The sequence below is a fragment of the Poecilia latipinna genome, unplaced genomic scaffold, assembly GCF_001443285.1.
Source record: "Poecilia latipinna isolate Pla-1442-1.1 unplaced genomic scaffold, P_latipinna-1.0 Scaffold404, whole genome shotgun sequence".
Classification (NCBI taxonomy): domain Eukaryota; kingdom Metazoa; phylum Chordata; class Actinopteri; order Cyprinodontiformes; family Poeciliidae; genus Poecilia; species Poecilia latipinna.
Window position 1 is genome coordinate 249511 of NW_015113020.1, and position 23311 is coordinate 272821.

At 39.7% G+C, this 23311-nt stretch overlaps 2 protein-coding genes across 2 annotated transcripts in view; one reads left to right on the plus strand and one right to left on the minus strand.

Annotated features, from left to right (window-relative positions):
* nhsl2 (NHS-like 2) overlaps positions 1 to 23311 on the plus strand; it is a 119023-nt gene that overhangs the window by 19333 nt on the left and 76379 nt on the right. The window lies entirely within an intron of this gene.
* LOC106950507 (E3 ubiquitin-protein ligase TRIM21-like) lies at positions 10280 to 12582 on the minus strand. The gene is made up of 2 exons (XM_015037419.1): positions 12298 to 12582; positions 10280 to 11892 (listed from the first exon to the last, which is right to left on the minus strand). The coding sequence occupies exons 1-2, from the start codon at positions 12553 to 12555 to the stop codon at positions 10516 to 10518; spliced, it is 1635 nt and encodes a 544-aa protein (XP_014892905.1). The 5' UTR covers positions 12556 to 12582; the 3' UTR covers positions 10280 to 10515.

Consider the following 23311-nt stretch of genomic DNA (forward strand, 5'->3'; position numbering starts at 1 on the left):
CAGGCCATCCTCTCATTAAAACATGGTGGTTGCTACATTATACTGTGGGGACACATTTGATACTTCATCTACTATAATAATCAAAAACTAGACTCTGTGTTGCAGCTTCGTAGAGCAGATCAGCTGTAAACACGTCTCTCATCATGTAGATGTTTACGTTGGCTCCAACACAGCTGAACAGTGTGTGTGTGTGTCTGTGTGTGTGTGTGCGTGTGCGTGTGCGTGTGTGTGTGTCTCTGCAGATAGGTTTCTGTGGATCGTGTTTACAGTTCCCACATGACAGATTGGACCAAATTCAATTTCCCTTCCACCAGGAGCGTTTTCTCAGGTTCATCCTGTGTGTCTCACGCTGTCGCTCTCTTGTGATGACTTGATTTCTTTTTCTTTTTTTTTTATCTTGCTAGCAAGAAGCGATCGGTGATCTGCAGCCAGAGGAGGTTAAACGACACACCAGGAGCAAAGAGCGGTGAAAAGGCAGATAATGAATTACGGAGAAAAGGAAGCTTGGTCAGAGATTTATATGGAAAATTAATTCAGGAAATGTTTTCAGATAAACAAGATTTGCAGTATCATCCCACACGTTTTGTTGGGAATATGATCAGATGTTTACCTTTAGCAAGAAATTCAAAATCCGTCAAAAATATACCTGAAGAAAGACATATGAAGTTATCCAATAGGTATCAAGTAATATTAATCTTTTGTAAAAATCCCACAGGTTTACAGTTTTAACACAGAAATTCAGAAATTCATAACTGTAGTGAGCAATTGCTTTTATTTTTAACAGGAAGTCAACAGGTGATGCCGTTATTGCAGCTAATCTTTCAGATTGATTATAACAGCTAAAAAAATAAGTTATTCATAGTAAAGAAGGAACGTGTGTCAGTTTGTCTTAACATGTGCCAGATTGAATATTATGTTATCAATCTGTATCCTGCCAAATATTGAAATTTATCGTATCATTTATCATTTATCATGATACAAATCTTGATTCGTAGGTGTCATGATAAATTACAATTAAAGATGTTTAAAACTGCCCATAATTCTCCATTTTGTTAGGATTGATAGAGTCACTGTTTACTCCACTTTTTGTTCAATGACGGCATCGCTAAATACCAATTGATATGAAAAATGCGGTAACCGTGTGCAGTTTGCTGACATAAATCACAGTTCTGTTTGTGACTGGTGTGCTAATGAAGCGTCTTTTGCTTTTCCAAAAGCAGTACTCGTGTTTGTGGGGCCGTAATTGCTGTAACACACAGTCACAGTTGTACAGTTTCCTCAAGTTGTTATCGTCAATTTTATCGTTATCACAATCATACCACAAAGTATCGCAATAAAACTTTAAGTCTGTATTGCCCACCATTACCGCCAAATTACATAAATGTGAAAATTTTTTAATTTTACCATGAGAATTACAGTGCATAGACAGATAATTATTCCTGTTTTATCAGTTTGTCAATTTGTAATTTTATCAATACATCCAGCCACAACCGGACGTTTGAGGACACCCATGGTCTCGATACGACCCACAAACCAGATGAGTTTGACTCTCCTGCTGTAGAACAAAGCAACGCTCTCATCATGATTCAGCAAGCCTCTCTCTACACGCATAATTCGGTCAGAACACGGCTGACGTGTCCGGTGCAGATCCACCCTTGCGGTTCTGACTAGGACAGGTTTGTGGAATGCTGCCGGTCCAGAAGTTATCTCATCTCCGTGCAGACTCGGCGCCTGCAGCCTGGCCCACAATGACGCTCTTGTTTTTATGTTGATGCGCTCGGACGCCCCCAGTCCCCTTCTCCAGCTGTGCCGCTGAAGGTCGCTCAAGGTCGCATGAAGCTCTGCTGCTGTTCGGCTCTGCGTTTGCACAGGTGCTTCTGGTCAAAAGAGTGTTGATGAACTGAGAGTCACTGTGTAACGTGAAAGCCACACCGATTTGATGGTATCACTTCATGTTTTTATTCCTCTTCTGCTCATATTTTAGTTGATGTATTGTTGCTATATTCATGGAGAAAAAGCACACCAACAGATTTCAGTTCCTACAATCTTGGCCAAAACTCAAAGGACTCATTGGAGGATTACTCATGTTTGTTTCATCCTGATTCCTATGATTAGAAATGAAACACCTAATATTTTTGGTCTCACCAGCAACAAGGCAGGTGTTGGAAAAGTGTTTGGTTTCCACTTTTATTATTAATTTCATGGACAACAGGCTCTCCTTATTAACAAGTAAGCTCAGCTTCTGCCCTTCTTCTTTTTTTTTTTTTTTTACATGGTTTGACTCGAACCGATTTATTGTTGTTATAACTAAATCAATAACAATATACATTGAGACAGTCAGTCAAGTCAAGTTAAAGTTTATTTATACAGCACATTTACAACAGCCTCATCTGACCAAAGTGCTTCACAAACATCACAGGTAGATAAGTGATAAAATGGAAATGAAATTAAGTTTAGTAAAACATAATAAGACAAATATCAAATTGGCAGAGACACCAAAAGACAGGTGATCAATATCAATAGATAATATGATAGAATATTAAGTAATTTTACTGAATCCCATCAAGAACCGCACAGCATTCTGGGGGATGTAGGCAGAGGAAGAACACTGATTTTAATTGCGTTTACATAATGGAAACAATTGTGTTTCTTCGACGTTAGCGGTGCATTGACGACGCGGTTCTTGCAAAGACGACTCCACATTAAACTCCACGATAAATAAATACAAAGCAGTGGGTTTGAAAAGTTTGTGGTGTTTTGAAACAGTATTTCACTGATTCCGCCCTGATCTATGGGTCAGTTTGGGTTCAGGTGGTCCTGCGCCGCTCTTCTCCGTCCTTCTCTTCACCTCCATCCCTCCCTCCCTTCGCTCCGTCTGTCTGTCTCTCCGTCTGGACCGACTCTTGACGTTTTGTAGCCAGCCTCACGTGCTCCCCGGCTCGCACAGGGCTGCCGCTGTCTCCGCGCGCGTTCCCACGGCTGCGTGCTGCGCGCCTCCTTCCAGCTCCAGGCTTTTGATCCGAGTGCCAGTCTGTTTTCACATGCAAATGATGATTTAAAGCGCAGCTCTCGCTCGCTCTCCGTCCTCGGTCGTCTCCCTCGTCGTCCAGCTGCACTCGGAGCTGGTGAGGGAGCGTCTTTGTGTGGGAAGCCTTGGAAATTGGGCCACGAGGATTTTAGCGCTGAGTCAGGTCAGACGTGTCTGGAAATAACGTGGTACAGCTGCTTAGTGTTTGCTGACGGTGCCTGTCGTCGGTGCAGGAAGTGTAGCGTCTTCGTACGGAGGTCGTGGGAAGGGCATTGGGGCGATGCTCGATCACAAAGTAGAAAGAGGAGAGTTTGAGAAACGTGCTGGACTTTGGTCAGCTATAACCTTCTCCACGTTTCACTAACATACATTCCTGTTACAGGGGGAAGTTGATTAAAGACGTCCCACATCCCAAATAGAGCAGCGACTAGCGATTATTTTAGCAATCAATTATTCTGTCGATTAATCAAATAAAAATGATGCATATTTTTAATTGAACCACTTAAACGCTTTTTTTCTCAATCATAGAAATACATAAAAATGCAAACAAACAAATAGTTCAGTTTCTTTTTAAATAATAAAATAAACATTTTCTTGCCTAACATGTGATACCATATATCTATAGACCATTTTTTGATTAACCGATTAGGGGTGGGCGATATGAACTTTGAATTTTATCGCAATATTTTGTGGTACTATTGTGGTAATGGTAAATGTTATATAAGAAAAACTATTTATTACTTTGTTAGGGAACAATATGGCTACGACCGCATGATACAGCAACAATAGCAACACAAATGTTGCTGTTGAGAAACATTTTTATGAAAATACAAAATTAGGTGTAAAAAGAACTGGTAAAGTATGGACTGAATCCAACAATCCCCAGTAAAGTTTCATTAAATGTCGATATGCTCCCATCCTCAGATTTAAAGGTAACCTATTATGCTTTCTTGAACAGGTTAGGATATGTCTAAAGGCGACACAAAACATGTTCGTTACATTTCTTGTACAAAATCATTCTTAGAAAATGAGATTTCAGTCTTTATTATCTACGCTTTAGAACGTCTTGTCACTTTAAATTCAAACTCAATGTTTACACTCACACATGAAAATACCTGCAATCAGATGCGCAAATATGCAACTGCACATCTTTGAAAAGCAGAAGTGGAGCCTCCTGCACAACCAACAAAACTGTAGCAAGTGGTTTATGGATGATAACAACAAAACACCTGGCTCTTCCAGCAGCCATTGTACAGCGAATGCGGCTGTAAAACCAGCTGCTTGGTAATGGTGCCATGTTTGTTAAATGTGACACAACGATTGTGAGGTTTTTGAAACGGCTCATTTTCCAGACACCAGTAAACGTGAACTTTTTACCAGAAAACAGCTTTTTTTATGTTGCTTTTCGAAGCAGTAGGAACCCAAATGGAAGTACAAAAAATGTGGAAAATGTGAACTTTGGGTCGCCGTTCAAATGTAATTTATTTTTCCAGCAATTTTCTCCCTGCTTCTTTCAAAAAGATATTTTCTTTGCACTATTAACTTGTTTTTTTTTTTCCTCTCTGTATGACATCTTTCACCTTGAGCTTATAAAATACGTCATTTTACCTACGAATCTCCTTGGAAAGCTTCCTCACCGCAGTCGTTTCACTCAATGCTTCTTATCTTCCACTTTACTCCTCATTCTGGATCTTTTTCTCTCCCTTCTTTATTTATTTGTCTCTCTTTGGCAGACACACATCTGCCTCTCCTTGTCTCATTTAGCTCCTCTCTCCATCACTTCATGTCATCTCTTTATCCTCCCTGTGTGATGGCTGCTCTCCAGGACGGTAACTGGGGGATGATTGGTCTCATGTAATCATCGTAGATCATCAGTGAGATTGATGGGAGTGCTAAGGTGGTCAGACTGGTTGTAATTACAAGGTTGCGCTAAATATCAATCACGCTGCATGGCTGAATGTACGTACATAAGCCTTTATGGAGCACGTGTTGCTAATGTTATATGAATTCAAACCATGATCTAATAAAGAGGAAACACCGGATATATATCCCGAGTTTAGGGTTTCTCATTGTAGCTTAAATTAAATTTCTCAACAAGAAAGTATTTTATCCAATAGAAAAGACCAGAAACATTTTATTTTTGTACGTTACCGTCATGTTTTTCAGAACCTAACAAAATAACTTTTTGCCTGATTTTAAACAATTTTTCACACTCCTTGAAATTTGTCCTAATTTTGTCACAAAGCTTAATAATAATAATAAATGCATTAGTCTTTTAAACCCACTAGGTTAACCAAAGTATCTTACGATTGGTGAAATACGGTAAAACATATGAGACACAAGGAATGTAACAAATAAAAGAAGAAGAAATAGTAGAATAAAGTGAGAAAATAAAAATATGTCGCTCTGCTGAGTATTAACAACCACGTTGAACTTATTTGTGTTGAGTGTTGATTTAAAGAGGGCCCAGGTCAAAGGTCAGTTTTATTTCAGGCATGTCTGAAAATGGTTCGAAATCCCAAAAAGTCAATGGGAGAGAGAGAGGGAGAGAGAGAGAGAAATACCTAGTGACCAGAAGAGGGCAGCACACACTTTATCACTCATTTAAAATGCTTTAAATGACAGAATTAATTAAATCCAGAATGAGTAGATTAGAGTTCAAATCAGTTTTGCTGTCTTTAATTAGAAAACACTTCAAAGAGTCTTTTACTTCCATTGTTCCTGCTTTCCTCTCATCACATCCTTTTTTCCCTCCTTTTTCCACTGTATACCCATTAAGAATAAAATAAAATAATGTAACAGAGAAACATGAATTCAATGTATGTATGTTAAAAAAAATGTACATTCCTCCAGTACTTTATTATGTCTGTATTTATTCTAAATCATTGCTACTATAAAGTTAAAGGATGTACTTAAAAGCCATAGAACAGTTGAAGGTAAATTTTACAAAGTACTTTAGCAGAACCTGAGCGGATCAGAGAACATGTGGGCGTTTTTATAGTGCAGCTGGAGATTTTAGCAGAGCTTGTGATTAGATCGACTCAGGAAGTGGAGCGTTAGCTACAGGAAATGAGCTTTTGATGTGCGGCCCGGTCACTGTCCAGTTCGCCCATCGCTGTTTCGCTTCAGAGAGGGAAAGAAATGGAAGGTGTTGCTTACAGCTTTTCTTAAAAATTACTTTTGCGCCCTCCGTCTCAGACTGAATGAGCAAAAGATAAAAAGTGCTCAAAAATGCCTTCATATTTGTGATCAAATAACAGAAGAAAGAGTTTAGAAGCTGACAGATATAAAAATTTTTACAAACAAAAGACGCACGGCAATGATCAGAATGTCACTTCAGGAATATTTTAGGAAACAAGCAGATTATCATTTTAGTGCTATCTCTCTGAGGATTCAGGCTTTTTTCACTCCCAACTTGATCAAGAGGTCAAACCTGTTTCTGTCCACCAGGAGGCATTAGAGCGTAAATGTTACTTCAGACCAGACACGGTTTATTCCTCTGCTGCCGTCACAAATTGTGCACATATATATATTATGTTTGTTAAACGGCGAACGCAGGTGGAGTTCCTGTCTTTGCGTGGGACACTTATTTAATGACATGACTGATTTCAGATCCAGAGGTATTTCTTGCTCTGTACTGGGAGATTCGTGTACATTAATGTGTAGAAAAAACCCCCTGCAAACCTTTGTTTTGGACAGAACAGATGCAAAATCTCGTTCACAGTAGCCAATAACTGTTAATTTAAGATCTATTTTTCATCCAAGTATTTGTTTCTGGAGAATACCAGCTGTTTTTTGTTCATTTCCAGAACATTTGAAAGGGGCGGGGGGAATCATATAGGAAACTCTTGTTTTGGCCCATAAAAACTGAGTTGTCGTCATGTATAGTGGCAGTTATCTTCAGTTTCCTCAGAATATTTGTTTTCATTTCTGATTGGACACGTCAATATTACATTTCCCGAATGAAAATAATCCCAAAATGAAGGAATTGGTGATTATGAAAAGCATTGATTTTTGGTGTGAAACAATTGAAGAAGCACATCATTCCAGCTGTCAAGTCTGGTGGAGGATCTGTGATGCTGTGGGCTCCTTTCTTTGTTTTCTGAATGCATTCAGAGACTTTGAAATCGATAAATTATGAGGAGATTTTTCATAAAAATCTCTCTGGAGTGCTGCCTTGATTCTTTCATGCATGTTTGAGGAACCCTTTAATCTCCATGGCAACCATTCAGCCGTTCAGAACGCCTGGGTGGGCCTAGCCCCGCCTTCAAGGTGCAGCTCCTCCTCAGAACTGCTGCTTCCAGGCCTTGGAGCTTCCGCCTTGCGGCGTTCCACGTAATTTTCCGTGTTTCTTGTCTTCCATCTCTTGTCATCATGTGATCAATAGTAAGTGGGGTTTCACATGTTCCACAGTTCGGCTCCCTTCACTTTCAGTGAGTCTGTAGCTGTTTTACTGCCTCAAATTACACATCTTGCACCAGACTTCATCAAAACTTTTATTTCTCACAGTGAATGGGATGAATGCTGGACCGCCCGCTGATTGCCTCGTGTGCGTCTGAAGAGGGCGCAGTATGAAGGCATCCTCACTGAGCGCATCAGTCACACATTTTCCCCCATTCGAGCTGATAAATCTGCCAAACACACCCCGGCTGAGGCTCTGCCTGCAGCTCCCGCCTGCAGGAAATGACTTGATGATCAAGTTGTTGAATGTGACACCAGGCTGACGGGTCTAACTGTGGCATTACACGTTTGCTCCAGCTGTATTATTTCTGAAGCGAACCTTTTTAAGGTCCTCGTGTTTTTTGAGCGACTTCAGAGAACCCGAGGAGACGAATCGATGGAGAAATACGAGGAGTCGGTCTCCTCCTTCCTCCTTTCCACTCCTTCTAGGGATTACAGTGAGGCTGCTCTCCCTGGCTTCATTATCCACTGAGGGATGGAGCTTTGGAACGCTCAGAGTCAGGGTTATGTGTGTGTAATAAAAAAAAAGAAGAAAAAATTCCTGTAGTGTAAGTGTGTGTGAGACTGAGATAATTTACTGCGTGTGTGTGTGTGTGTGTGTGTGTGTGTGCGTGTGTGTGTGTGTGTGTGTGTGTGTGCGTGCGTGTGTGTGTGTTTAGATGGAGTTTTCTTGCATATTTGTGTGTGTGTTCATCCTCCGGGCAGCTAAAGTGTTTACAAGGAGGATGAGATAATGAAGATGCAGGGAGTTGGCTGCAGCTTATTGGGAGCGGGGGGAATTATGAGGGGCTCCCAGCAGGAGAGGAAACTATGAGGGGAAATAAAATTCCAAAACAGAATCAAATAAAAGAAACGATTTTTAAGCTCAGAGTGTGACAGTGAGTTTGGAAAATGATGGGAGGGGAAAAAAAGAGACGAAAACCAGGAGCAGTTAAACTGAGCGGATAATAAAACTAATAAAGTGGCGTGAAGAGAGAAGAAAGTAAAAACCACTTAATAATAAATGAATAAAATGTGATATTTATGTGCAAGAGAAAACAAATAACATATTTGTTTCATGCAGATGAGCCAAGCAAAAGTGAAACAGAGTCTGCTTTATAGCAGTGTGACAAACTTCAGCCCCATGCAGCGCCGGTCTGTCCCCCTGCAGTGCATTCGTTTATCAGCTGAGGTCACTGATGAATCGACTCCAACCAGAACAGAGTAAACAGACTCATGATTCACACAAACGTCCTTTTATAGTCCTGTCCGCCTGCGGTGCAGCTGTCGCTTCATGTGTGTGTTGTTTGTTTTCCGTTACTTTTTAAAGCGTTTTGAGTTTCTACCGGGTTGAAATTCAATGGCTGTTTTGAAACTTTATTATTGTTGAGGTTCGTATTTGTCCTTTTGATTGGTTTTACGCAGTTTCCTCTCCTGCCATCTGTACTTTAAATGAAGCTTAAAATGCGTCTGAACATAAAAAAATAAGTGAGTCACACAAAATCTTACAAATTTTTTTTGGTCAAAAATTCCTTAACATTGATGAAAACTTTCTAGTACCACTGGCAGATTGTTTCACTTATAACAAGACATTGCTCCAATATTACGAGTGAAATAATCTGCTGGCTTTTTCATCAATAGTGACTTAAAACAAGCTCCTATTTCTTTCAAGCTAGTTTTGTCTTATTTCAAGTGTACTGAGAACTGGACCAAAAATAATAATAATAATTTCTTTTTTATTTTTCCATAAACACATAACGCCTATGAGTGCATCTGAAAAACGAGACATTGGTTACTGTAATTATTTAGGGAATCAGCTGAATAACCCTCTTGCTGCCACCATGTCAAGCAGTGACTCATTCTTCGGTGCAGATTAGCTCCAGTGCTGTCAAATTGCATGTGGTGCATCTATAATTGTACAATTTCATGTCTTGACACATATTCTTAAATAAATTTAGGTCTGGATGTAGCCTTGACACATGAATTCACTTTGATCTTGTAGCTCTTTCTGTATTTTTAGGGTCATTTTCTTGCTGGAAGTTTTTTTTCCCCCTCCCTGTGTTATCAAGTATTTAGCTTCATTCGTCTCCCCACCAACTTTGATCAATAATAACAAATTTTCCCTCGGTGATTTAAAAGGATAGAAAGTGTTGAATCAATCTGAAATAGTCTGTTATAGAAACAGAAGTTCTCCAGGGAATTCCCTCAGTGGGTAATTTTGCCTTGAGTTAAGGTGGATTTGAAATTGCAAGCACATGCTAACTTTAGCGGTGTTAGTGGCTAGCAGTTATCCAGTCACTATCTCGTCTGTCATTTTCTCACTTTTGTTCTTTATTCAAATATATAATTTTGTGACAGCAAAGGTTTTAGACTGGTAGAGGCTTCTTTAATGTTATTTATTTGTCAGGGAGCCTACACAAGTAGTTTTTAACAGAAAAATTTGTCAACATAACAAGCTAACAGCTCATTAGTTAGCTAACAAGACTTGTGTCTTCATATTTAACAGAGGAGCAATTCTGAAGCACTCACATTAATATTCAGGGACTTTTAATAACAGCTTAGACTTTTTAAATCTGGTGTAACAGAAACTAGATGATGCTTTGTGATACAGACTTCACTTTGATGAGAAATAGTGTCATTTTAGTGCAAAATGATTCTTGTGCACTGTGATGTTGTTACACTCTGACTGGTAATTCATGGAATAAAATAAAGAGAATAGATTAAATTCATCATACTTAGAAAATTGGGTTTCAGAAATGTATTTACTTTTAATTCAGAGCTCCAAATGTGAGAACCTGTTGCCAGAACACATCACATGAAGTAACAATTCACCTTAACAGGAATCAGCACAGACTGACTAGTTACACGGTTCATTAAGGATATTCAATTTCTGTCTGATATTGTTTTAAATGTGCAATCTAAAAATCTTTAAGACCAAATGTATTCAAATCAGACTAAAATCACATTCCGTATTTAGACAGAATCTGGAAAGTTGAGACAAGAACAAATGTAGAACATAGCAAAATAACTCCATGATTCAATTACAGCTACTGTCCTATTTTAAGTGAGGCAGAGCTCCTTGAACCATGACCTGGATTAAAGAACGGATAAAGTCTCTCAGTGAAGATGCAGTCAGTGAAAGAAAAGATGAGTTCCGCGATGCCGACGTCGTAAAATGAGACTAAACCCTCTTCATAGTCCACAAACAGTCCGATTCTCTGAGGACGGTGGGTGAGACTGAGAGGGATTTCGTGGCTGGCTCTTGCTTTGTACTCATTCTCCTTCCTTAGACTCAGTATCCAGTGGCCGCTCTCCTGACTGTTTGTGATTTTTTTCTTCCTATTGATCGACTCGTAGACCACTCCTAAATCGTATTTCATCATGTCCGTCACCTGAACCTCAAAGTAGAACCTCCCGAAACCAAAACTCTGTTGTGCCACGACTCCCCCTCCTGGATTAAACCTCTTTGGCAAATCCGGAACAGATTTCTTAAAATCACCCAGACGGACTTGTTTGCCGTCGTCAGATACGATGAGCCATGGATCTGCTGTTTGTGGATCCAGAGTTAAATTAACCTTGAACTTCTGCACCCTCTTCAGCTCTGCCTCCTTCAGCTTAGCCTTTTCTTTCTTGAAGGTAGCCTGCAATTGATCCACAGCTTCCACCATTGCTTTCCTTACCATCTCTTCATATAGAGGGATTTGGACACTGACGTCCGACCAGTCCTTCATGGCTGGGATGTTATTGACGGATGAAAAACTTCTCAAAACATGAGCGTGATCGGCAGACGATGAGAGCACTTGAACATCGGCGCTACTCTGCATCAGTACCTTCACTTCCTGCCCCAGCTCTGCGATAAGTCTTTCAGTTAGCCTCTCTGCCGTGACTTGCTTTATTTCAATATTCTTGAGAAGTTCATCCAAACCAGTTTGAAGATTTTGCTTCAGATCTGTGAAGACCTGAAGACCGACTGCCGCCTTACCGTCTGCAGCTTCTTGGTTCAGCCTTGATGTGTGCCTGAGGTCCTGCATCTTTCCTCGTCTCTCTTGAATCATCCGGTTTAATGTTTCCTCTGTCCCTCTTAGCACAGATCTCTTTTGTTCAGCCTCCTCACTCAGAGGAAGGTAGTCGTGCTCCTTGTGATCTAGGAGGGTGCATAACATGCAGGTGAATGTCTGGTCTGTCCTACAGAACAGCTCCAGTGGCTTGTTGTGGTATGAGCACATCCTGGCCTCTAGGTTCTCCACCGGGTCGAGCAGCTGGTGCTTCTTCAGGCCTTTTGTCATCAAGTGAGGCTTCAGGTGTGTTTCGCAGTAAGATGCAAGACACACAAGGCAGGACTTGACTGCCTTCAATTTCAGTCCCGTGCATTCGTCGCAGGATATGTCTCCCAAAGTGGCAACCTTTTGTTGCGACTGAGTGCTGTTGACATTGACATCAACGGCACAGGTAAGGCCGCTAGTGATATTGGTGGCAGCCAAGCTTATGTTGCTGTTGCTACTGTTGCCTGTCCCACTGTTGCTACTAGAGGTGTTGCTCTCGATGACGCTGCTGGATCTGCCGAGGGTGTTGCTAGGTTTGCTGTGAAAATTGCTTTCGCTGTTGGTGTTGGTGTAGCGTATTCTGGGTTTAGGTGTTGGAATGCTGTCGTTGCTACTGTTGTTACTCCAGGTGTTCCTTCTGAGGAGGTCGCTGCTGATATTGCCGTTGGATCTGCTGAGGATGTTGTTAAGTTTGCTGGCGAAATTGCTTTCACTGATAATGTTGCTACTGCCGTGCGCCCGAGTGTTGCTCGTATAAGGGCTGCTGTCGGTCTCGCTTTTGTTGATGCTGCAGGGCTCCTTTGCTTTGTACTTTTTGAGGCAAGCTGCCATCTTAGAGAGGTCTTGATTGGGTTGAAGCTGAGGACGTTTATCAAATTCCTCTTTGCATATTGGACACCGACAGTGGACACTATGATCCCATTCTCTTAGGATACACGTTTTGCACAAGTTGTCGCCGCAAGGCAGCGTTACAGGAAAAGTAAAGATGTTCTTGCAAATTTGGCACCGAAGCTGGTCCTCAGGTGGCAGACCGCTGGCGGCCATGTTGGCTCACTGGCAACAAATTAGAGGGACATGTACTTAATGAACTATTTGTCTAAAAGCTATTAACCACAAAATAATTTAGTCAGTGAATTTCTCATCTTTTTCCCCTGATTTTAAAAATGAAAACTAACTAACTAATCAGTAGATCACATCAGCCCCGTCGGTATCCATTAATCGGCTACATTGATAAACAGTTTATTAGCACTTCTTGCAGCTTGTAGCTCATTAAATATTTCACGTGTACACAGCCCTGAATGTGTGGCTGTATAGGCACTCGTTGCAGAGAAATACATTGGCATTTGGTCGTATTGCTAACAGCAGCTATTGAGCAAATCAATTAGCAATCCCAGGAAAATGGAATATAACATTAGGCACTTTCCTGTTTCATTCTTGGCATTCTGAAAATCTCTCTCATTTAAAACCTTCTGATGAAGCAAATGCCACTGTAACAGAACCTCTAGTTGTTCGCTTGTTTTAGCTCAATACTACAGTTAGTTTGGTAATCGATTTGTTATATCAATATAATTCCCATATTTCTGAATACTGCTAAAGGCAGCAACACAACAGGATGTTACAGTACAGACAATAGTCTGAAACACATTTAACTGTTGCTTTGCTTTTATTATAAGGTAATACTTTTTGTATTGAATTCAACAGGATTGAGTTTCATCTCAATATAGAGCGCTGGAAAAAAATCAAGAGATCACTTAAAATCATCAGTTTCTCTGATTTTACTTTTTATGTTTGAGTAAAATGAACTTTGTTCTTTTATTCTATGAACTACTGACAACATGTCTGTGAAATTCCAAGCAGAAATTTAGTATTTATTTGCAGAAAATGAGAAACTGTCAAAAAAACGAAAACGATTCAGTGCTTTCAGACCTCAGACAATGTTCATTTAGAAACACCAAAACTAATGTTTTAACTCAGGAAGAGTTCAGAAGTCAGTATTTGGTGGAATAATCAGGATCTTAATTTTTTTCCAGAGGCTTCTCATTTACTTTGACATCGGAATACCAAATAATCCAATCGCGCACTGTAAAGATATCAGGTTTTTTGTGTGTGAGAGACTCACCTGTGTGCTGCAGAGGGAACCTTTAATGAAGTCTTCAGTGAGTTTTTGGGTCTTTCTGACAGTTTTCCTTCTTATTTTTCTTCACAGTCTGCAATGTCGTGCAAAGTTCAAACCTGATGGCAAATGGAAAGTCACCTGCTCTCCTGTGATTTCCTTATTGTTTTATTGTGACAGTTATTCGATAACCAAGAACTGGTGACATGTTGCTGCCCGCTCACTGTTACACAGTTAGTCATTACGTGCTGCCAGTGTTTACTACTTCAGAATAGTTTGATGAAACCTATAACTGTACCATTGCCCCATGATGGATAATAAAAAAAAATATAGCATTCAATAAAGAAACAAACAAACAAAAAAACATGGTTGTAATGAGTTTTGTGTTGTCTTTTCAGTCTGGTCAGAAGTGTAAATATCTGCCCTCTTTGGGTCAGAAAAACAAACAAATAGGCAAACAGGAAGGCAGAGAAGCGGTCATAAAACTGAAAGGGACCAATCAGGATGGAGCAAGCATGAACTGGTAACTCAGTGTTGCCCAGGGAGCGATGTCTGTAGAAACCATTGTTCTCTTAAAGCATGAGGGCCTTCAGTGGGGGGCTCCCAGTGATGGTGAACTCATCCCAGTACAGCTCTAAATAATTTAAGTTTTAATTTCAGTTTTACATCAGTTCAGCTATAAGACGCACACAGGAGGACTTTAACAACATATGTGCTGCTGAGTGAGCTTTGGTGACTTATTTCACCAAAGCTTTCTGTGAAATAAGTCCAGGGCTGACATGATGAGGAAATATTCCAGGATTTACATTTACTGAGCGATCACTGTCCTCTGGCATCTGGGTGTCATTTATGTTTGTCTTCTATTATTGCTCAACTGGTCTTGCCGTATATGTTCGTTCCTTTGGATTTAGTTTATTCTTGTAGAATAAAATATAACAAAATATTTACTTTTTTTTACTTCTTTGCAGATACACAGGAGAAAAAAACTGTGTGATGCACTCCACTCACAGTCCTTTGCTTGCGTGTCAGTTTCAGCCTACAATTACAAATTTTAACCATTTTTAACTATTTTGTCAATATTCTGTGAGTCACAAATTTGGAGCTAGCTAGGATATGTTAGCAGCTAGTTAGCGATAGCCTCAACTGCCTCAAGTCTCAACATGTTTGCCACAAGAAAAATAAACTGCATAAAATATTCAATATTAAATAGTCCCTACCCCACAAAGTTTAAGACCTGTGATTCAAATATTTAAGGCCAACTTAATTTTTTTTAATGAAGTCTTCATTTCAGACAATTTCAGACTTTTCAAGATGTTTTAAGGATGCACAAGACACCATGGTCCAAATTAAGCTATATGAATTTTACAGCTAAAGAAATCACAGCAGAAATCTAAAAAAATAAAAAATCTTCCTTAGTGCTATTTATTCACAAAGTGATCTGATGGACTCATGTTATCGTGAGAAATCTCACGATAAATCAGCAGAGGTAACAACTGAACTGCCAACACATTCTCTTTGTAGCTTTTTCTTTCAGTTTTCTGCATAATTAATGTGGATGAAACATTAAGGAAAATACTTGCCAGGAGAAGGTAATTTTCATGATGCTAAAGAGGTTTTGATGTCTTTTTTTATTTCGCATTAGAACACAAAGCCTTCCTGCTTTCACTTGAAGCTCAGTTTGCAATGAGTATAAATAATTTAAATGCTTTTTTTTTAGTGGGTAGTGGATATTTGTTTTTTTCCTCCATGTGTAATTCCTCTGGTAGTTTGGTCTTCACGGGTTTTGTGTCACACTGAGCTTTATTTGTGGTTGTGTGAAGCCTCTGCTAGTCTTGTGATTGTGCTGACTGCAGGGTTAGCTTCTGATAAAAGTAACACGCTGAGCTTATAATTACACTGTCATGTATAGCATACTGGTTTCCCAAGACGCCCCTATCCTCTCTTTATTTTTTTTATTTTTTAGGGGGTTTTAGGGAGTTCTGTAAAGTATTTTGTATTTAAGTGTAGATTTGTGTCTCATCACGGCGCTTCGGAGCCTCTAAAAGGGATCAGAGCCAATTTCACAGCTTAAGGATTTGTTTCATCCCTCACCCAACTCGTTTTTAAACCAATAGAAACCTCCACCAAGGCAGAAAATAGTTCTCCGACTTGTGGTAACGTTTATCTGTGAGAAACCACTACGCTTACGCACACGAACAGATGTGATCATTTCTCTCTATTCCCATCAGCTTAGACATTTTCTGGACCAAGACAACAGCTCAGTTGGGGCTCATCAATTCCCGTCTTTGTCGTTATTTTTCAGGCCTGATTTTTCTGAGCCTGCTTGTAGTTTACTATGTCAGTAGTGGTTCAAACTCTATTTTAAACATGTGTGCCATGGGGTTTAATTGATTTATAGCTGTGCATTTTTGCAAATTCTTGAAGTGACAGATGCAGAGAAATAATGGGAATTTATTGGTTTTGTTGGCTATTAATTGTCTTAGATTCTAAGGCAAGGGGATGCTTTGTTACCATAGCTACCAGGATAGATAGATAGCTATCTTACCAGTTAGCTAAGATAGTTAGTTATGTCAGCTAACTGAGATAGCAGTTAGCTATCTCTGTTAGAGATAGCTAACTATCTCTAACTGAGAAAGTTAGTTAGCTATCATAGCTACCTTAGTTAGCTAAGATAATTAGCGAGCTAAATAGATAAGTAAGATCTTGTGTGATCTTACTAAGCTAACTAACTATCCTATACCAATTAGAATAGTTAGCTATCCTAGCTAACTGGTAGGATAATTAGATAAGATAAGATAGCTTGGCAGCTAGCTAGCCAAATAGGTTAGCTATTTAGTGTGACGTCAAAACAGTGATTTTCCTATGAAGGAAAATCACTGTTTTCCTTCATAGGAAAACAGTCCCAAGTTTTCCTGCTTCATAGGTCACTGCAATGCATCATTAAACACCTATTGCTTAGCTATCTTGTGGATATTTAATCTTCTCTGGTATATAAACTTCAATATCTAGACTCTTCAAACCTGAACTAAGTTACTCTACACTCGACACAGAACATTTGAGACCAAATATTTGCGAGTCGCTCTTCAGCCCTGTCCTGAGAGCTACAATCCTAGTCTTACATAAATAAACACAAACAAAATTAATAACACTTATCGTACATTAGCAGCACATTTTAGTAGAGAAATTCTGAAACAACATGAACATTTGAACTCTGTTCCCCCAATAATCTATTCTGCATGAGCTGTTTTTCCCCCTCTCTTTCAGCTTCTAGGGTCCAGTTTAGCACATGTTGTCCCTGGTTGCTTGCCACCGTGCGTCCAGTGGTATTGGGTTATCTGCTCTCCGGGGATTCAGCTGATTTTCTCTGGTCTGGAGGAATGTATGAGAATAGTGGCAAAGTGAGCAGCAGATCAAACCAAACTCCAAGTGCCTGAAGAGTTTGAGATTGAGACGTAGCAGGTTCTCAGCCGGAATGCTAATATTAAACAGGATATTAATATTTAGTGCATACACCACAAACCCCCTCTGAGATCTTTAATGTGTGGAGAGATTAAATGATCAGGGATAACCTGAGAGGAACAATCAGTGCACAGTCTTTCCTGAATATATTTATGTACTTCACTTATTAAAGGTAGTGAGCTTGTATTCATGTATTCTTAGGAAAATATTTATTCAGTCGTAAACAAAAAAACCACTGAGCTCTTGGACGTTTTTCCTAAGAGCTGACAGAGGATGTGAGGATTTGGGAATATTTTCATTTGGAAAACAGGTTTATTCAATTTCTGCGTTTTAGTCACAGTTAAAAGTCTCGCCTCACCAGTGAAACCAGGAAAAGTGTAAATACAGAATGAAGACTTCAACCAGACCCTTTCCACTGCTAAAATGCACATTTTTAAAATATATCTTTTGCAAAATAAATGAAAAACTTTCTATTTAGGAAGTAAAAACAATGGAAGTAGACATAAAATTAACATTTCTACATGGAGAACTGATTTGTTTTGTAATGAAGTGTCCTAATTTGTAGCTGTACACACACTCATTCTCTCAAAATGTCCCTGTTTGGACTCTGAGTGTCTTCGTGTTTCCTGTTCGGACCACAGCTGTTGGGACGATCGGGTCATGCCAAATGCGATGCGTTTTCCCACGCCGTGTCACCAGCCAGCGCCGGCAGCTGTAGAGCATCTGATCATAATGACATCATGTTGTTACAGGACGGCTCCTCCGGGCCAAGGCTTCGCCGGGCCCGGCAACGCTGAGGCAGTTTGTTGTTCTTTTAAACTGTCGTCCATAAAAGCAGTTCGCTCGACGTTTTGCTCACAACATAACGCTGGTTTTGAAGCTTCTACCGCCAATAAACTAATTACTTTTCTGTTTATTATGGAGGAGCTTTTAGGACTTGGGGTAAAATGTAAAACACACACACTATCTTATCTGATTCAGAAGGTAATTTAGTGCCTGAATTTTCTGGGAACAAAGATTACTGACTTCAGGTTTGTGACTGTAGCTTGACAATGTGTGTAAGAATTATCTGTATGTAAAATTACTTCCAGTTTTTGTGCAAACTCTTCTATGAGACGAAATGTACTCTGTTTCTACACCTTCATTCATTTCTAGATTACCGTTTTAATGAAATATGGACGGCAGACGTGACGTTTTTTTTTTTTTTTTCATGTCTGTCCAGTTAAAATGTTAGACTTTGCTCTGTGGAAATGTCTCGGATTTAAATAGTAAGTGGTACAGTACTCGATATGAAGTATTCATGTGGTACACTTTTCTTTTGCGTACTGCGTGACGCTGCCACAGATTTGGCCTCGAAGCATCTTGGAACAAATTTAGGCGGTCTCCTGATTTATTTACGTTGTTGTTTGGCCTTGGGGGGGGGGAGCTAAATGTTTAAACACCAGCTAACAACGCTGATTATTATTTGATTAAGAGGCTGCAGGGGGAGACAGCGGGATGCAAATGAAATTAAACAGCATAATAAAGCAGAACTAAACACCAAAACACTCATGAGCCATAATCTCCCCTCGGCACAATAAGACAGAGCTGACAGACCAAAATGGGATTTTTTTTATTGTAGTAATTCTTTATGCTGGAGCATAAATGTGAAATTGTACAGCGATTTTTACTGTCTAAGGTTAAAAAAATGGTGGTGCCATTGTTTAAAAACAGAGTTTGAGTCGATTTTTAAAGATACAGCAACTTTGAAAAGACTCTTGAAAAATACCAAGTATTCTTCCTAAAAAGTTAAATCACTTCCAAAATTTTTACGCTTTTCACATGCCGTTTATTCTTTAATATTCCACTTAAAAACAAACAAAACTATTAGCGGGAAAAACCAAAATTAAAAAATAAAACAGTCTGGTTCTACAAGTTTGCTTACCTTTAAATTAATGCTTTATTGCACCTTCCTTTAATTTGACTCCAGAGGGGTGTGCTGTGGTGGCACAGGGGTTAAGCACAACCCACATATGGAGGCCTTGGTTCTCAACACAGCTGTCGCAGGTTCAATTCCAGGCCTTGGCGACCTTTACTGCATGTCTTTCTCATTACCCACTTTCCTGTCAATTAACTATCAAATAAAAAAAGGCCACTAGAGCCAAAAAATAAAATAATAATTTGACTCCAGCTTTCCCTCTGTTGTCCATTCATTCCAGACTTTGACTTGACATTATTTGCCCACTTTATCTTGGAAAATTCTCAAAATTCTATTAAATTGTGATTAAATGAAAATAAACTGAGGGAGGGAAGCTAATTACGCAAAGAGAGCTGAACTAAGACACAAAGAAACTATAAATGAAGAGGAAAAAAACATACACAGGTTTAGGAGAACTAAGTCCGTCACAAAAAAAAAAAAGTGAAGTGATTTCTGCATATTGAACAAAAATGAGCAAGGACATGATCAAAATCCAGACGCCTGTGCAGGTTTGGAAGCTGTTGTCACGTTCCTGCAGCTCCTTCAGTGCTGCTGTCAGGAACAGCCTGACGGCAGAATATTCCCAAACATAAAAAGGCGACGCTCGTGGTTCAAAGTTCTGACTGCAAACTGAAATGACCTAAATACGGCTCTTCCTACAGACACATGCAGTATGCTAAGTAGATGTGATCACCAAGTCTTGTTCTTTCTGTCACATCCTCCTGAGAAAACTCTCATAGTTAGGCGGTAGCAAGCTGAAGTAGTTTTGTATTATGTTCTGTCCATGAAACATCACAGGATATTTGAACTAAAAATACATATTGACTTATTTCCGTTCAATTCTCAGTGAACCGTTTAAAATGAAGAAAAATGATCTGGGTCATTTTTGCTCAACATCAAGGCTATAAAGAAAGTTAGCGATCATCAGCTAATTGAAAGATGAGAGTGAGAGCTGAAATACTTCCAGCTGAAATTGGTGTGACTTTTTATAAAAGCTGAGTAAAAGTTTTTTGAGCCATCTGGGCAAAGCAGCTTTATCCAAGGAAGATAGGTACAACTAGCACTCTGCTACACACACCTAGCTGCTATTGGCTAGCTCCTGTTACCTTGCTCTTGTTAGCTAACTGCTGTTATCTAGCTCCTGTTACCTCACTCATGTTACCTAGCTCCTGTTAGCTAGCTCATGTTACCTAGCTCCTGTTAGCTAGCTCATGTTACCTAGCTCTTGTTACCTCACTCATGTTACCTAGCTCCTGTTAGCTAGCTCCTGTTACGTTGCTCTTGTTAGGTAACTGCTGTTATCTAGCTCCTGTTATCTAGCTCCTGCTATTTAGCTCCTGTTAGCTAGCTCCTGTTAGCTAGTTCATGTTATCTAGCCACTCTTAGCTAGCTCATGTTACCTAGCTTCTCTTTGAGAGAACTTGAAAATTGATTGTAAAGAGTTGTAAAAATCAGGTGTCGGACAACAAGAGCGGACATTTCCTTTTGAGAAACTACTGGGTGCTGCAGGCGGTGAGGGTTTGTTATTTAAACTGAGAGTTTGGAGCTGCGGGATTCACGTCAGTGGTGCTTCAAATCTGATCCTGCCTAACACAATCCCGTGAATGTATAAAGAAACCTTCTCTCCTATGTTATGTTCAGTTGTTGCATCAGTGTTGCTCCCAGTGTGTGAACAGCTGAAGGCAACAGCGGAAGTGCTGGGAGTTTACATCATACCGCTGTGTTTGTTTCCTTCAAACTGTCAACCTATCCTCCCATCTCGTTTCTGCTCCTGTTTTCTATCTCTTTGCCAGATGTGGTGAATTTTACGATGTCTTATCATGTTCTTTGGAAATTAAGTGAATGTAGTCGAGAAAATGAAACAAAAGGACTTCAGGGGACCATGGCAAATGTAAACAAGGTATAAAAAAATAGATAAAAATGTAGGTGGAAGTTAGAAAAGGTATGTGCCAATGATTATTGAGAATCTTTGCATAGTTTTTACTGCAATATGTGGAAAAAGTAAAACACTTAGTTTAGCTGAGCTGTTACTTACTCACCAGTAAATGTTTGACTCTAAGTGGATATCATTTCTGTGGAAAAAAAGAAAAAAACCACATTTGTTGTCGGTTAGAACAGTTTGGTGAAATACTGTTTATTTAAAACAAAATTTATCATCATTATAAGACATCTAAATCCATTTTCTTCTTCTTCCTTTCTTTCTGCCATGTAAATAATTTAATTTTGTGGTCATATGCAACGCTGTGAATTGCTCCAAAGCCTCAATCTCAACTTTCTCATTGCTGAAGGAGTAGTTGCATTTTTCTGTGATTTATTGTAGAGTGCAAATTTTCTTTTGGTTCAACCACTCTGAGCAGAAAAAAGTAAGAAGATTTGTGCCTGGTTGATCATTTCTTTGTCGTAATCATGCTTCTTGGCAATAAATCTCCCGGCGATGGTAAAAGCTGTTTATTCCCCTTTAAACATTTGTGAAGAAATTTGATTTGTGGATAGTGCAGGAGACTTGATTATGTGGACTGCGGCCATTAAAAATGTGCTGAATCTCCTCTGCCGGTGCCAGACAGCTAATTCTGCTGGTCTGCTGTAAACTCTTGTTGTTTATTGGATTGGGTGAATAAAGTTTGAAGAAACAACAACATAGTGGAAATGCAACGATTGATTAATTTAAGAGGCTGGGTCCTGGGAGAACTGTACACGACCACTGAAGCCCAGTACTTCCTCTTCATGGTCACCAGTTTGGCCACACAGTGCAGGGAGATGCGATGGCACTCAGTCAATGTGGCCGATCCTCCAAGTGTTCAACAGGGTCGAAGTCAGGACTTTGACCAGACCGTTTTATTCTTTCAACTCCCTATTTGGGAACCACTGTATTACAGAGTTTTGTTCCCGACTCTAGAGATATTTGATTGCCACTGGTTGCAGAATCTCTTCACGAAATGACTCTTTATTGACATTACCTCCTTGTAGTGATTGATACCATACAACAGGGGTGTCCAAAGTCGGTCCTGGAGGGTCGGCATCCTGCATGTTTGAGGTCTCTCCCTGGTTTAGCGCACCTGGATTAAATAACGGCTCATCAGAAGCCCTAAGAAGAACATTGACCTGCTGAGGAGGTTGTTACTACCATCAGGGAGAAAACTAAAACATGCAGGATGCCGGGAATCGAGGACCGACTTTGGGCGCCACTGATCTACAACACTACACTGCCTCTACCAAAGCTATCTGTGGTAGAAGACATGGTCAGTTTTTCATGGGTGGAACATGATCATATTTTTAAGTATATTTGTTTTGCAAAACTGTCTCATGAACATACCTTCTGTTTATATATTAAAGCATTTTCATCAAGAGTAAGGAGTTTAACAGTAAGTGTAGTTTACTAAAGCCCACTCTGTCAAACTGGATTACCTCAGATGGTTTCATCATTAGCTGTGCAATCTTTTAAGAAAAATACCTTCTTTTTTTTTGCATGCTTAATTTTGACCAATGTTTTACATCCACCTACATTTTCTTATCAAACTCCAAACAGTAATCTGGCTCTGCAAAGGTTGGCGGATTAGCAGATTATTAGCCTTCCTGTAGAGCATAGCGACTGTCAAAGAAACACACAGATGAGGAGTTACTTCAAATACGATTACATGTAGGGATTAATACAAGATTAAGGCTGGAGGTGACAGTTCTCTTCCCCAGCACCTTGTTTGGAGTGAGCCATTGAACAGATATCGGAACAATATGGTGAAAAGGAGGCAAACAGACGAGGCATGTTTATGTACACACCAACGCCTCAGGGGCCATTTAGAAATGCCAGTTAAACCAGCTGGCATGTTTCTGGTCTGGCATGTCTGTGACGCCCACTACACACTATTACATGAACACATCATCATCAACTGTAGTTCCAATTAAGTTTATGATTTTCAGTAATCCAGCAAAGTAACTTAACACTTTGTGTTTTTTGGCTAAGCTAGCGTTAGCAAAACAGTGGGTTTTTTGTTGTTGAATATAACAACCCACTGGAAATGAATTCAGAAAAGTGGTACATGCTACAAATGCTAATTAGCAGCTCGGCAACATGCTAGCTTGCAACTGATTGCACATTGAGCCGGTAATTAGCTACATTTACCCGAGTAACTTTTTGGGATAAAAAAAAAACCCTGTTAGGAGTAGCTGGGGGCACCATATGTGCTCCCAGCTGTTTGGTTCGTCTGCACATTGTTTAATGTGTCCGTGTCCCTGGCTTCATTTCACAAACACACCAAAAACAACAAGAGACGATT

Coding starts and splice junctions, on each gene's coding strand:
- LOC106950507 (XM_015037419.1), bottom strand. CDS start 12,555: ATGGCCGCCAGCGGTCTGCCACCTGAGGACCAGCTTCGGTGCCAAATT. Junction 11,893..12,297: donor AAGCAAAGGAGCCCTGCAGC/ATCAACAAAAGC, acceptor GTCAATGTCAAC/AGCACTCAGTCGCAACAAAA.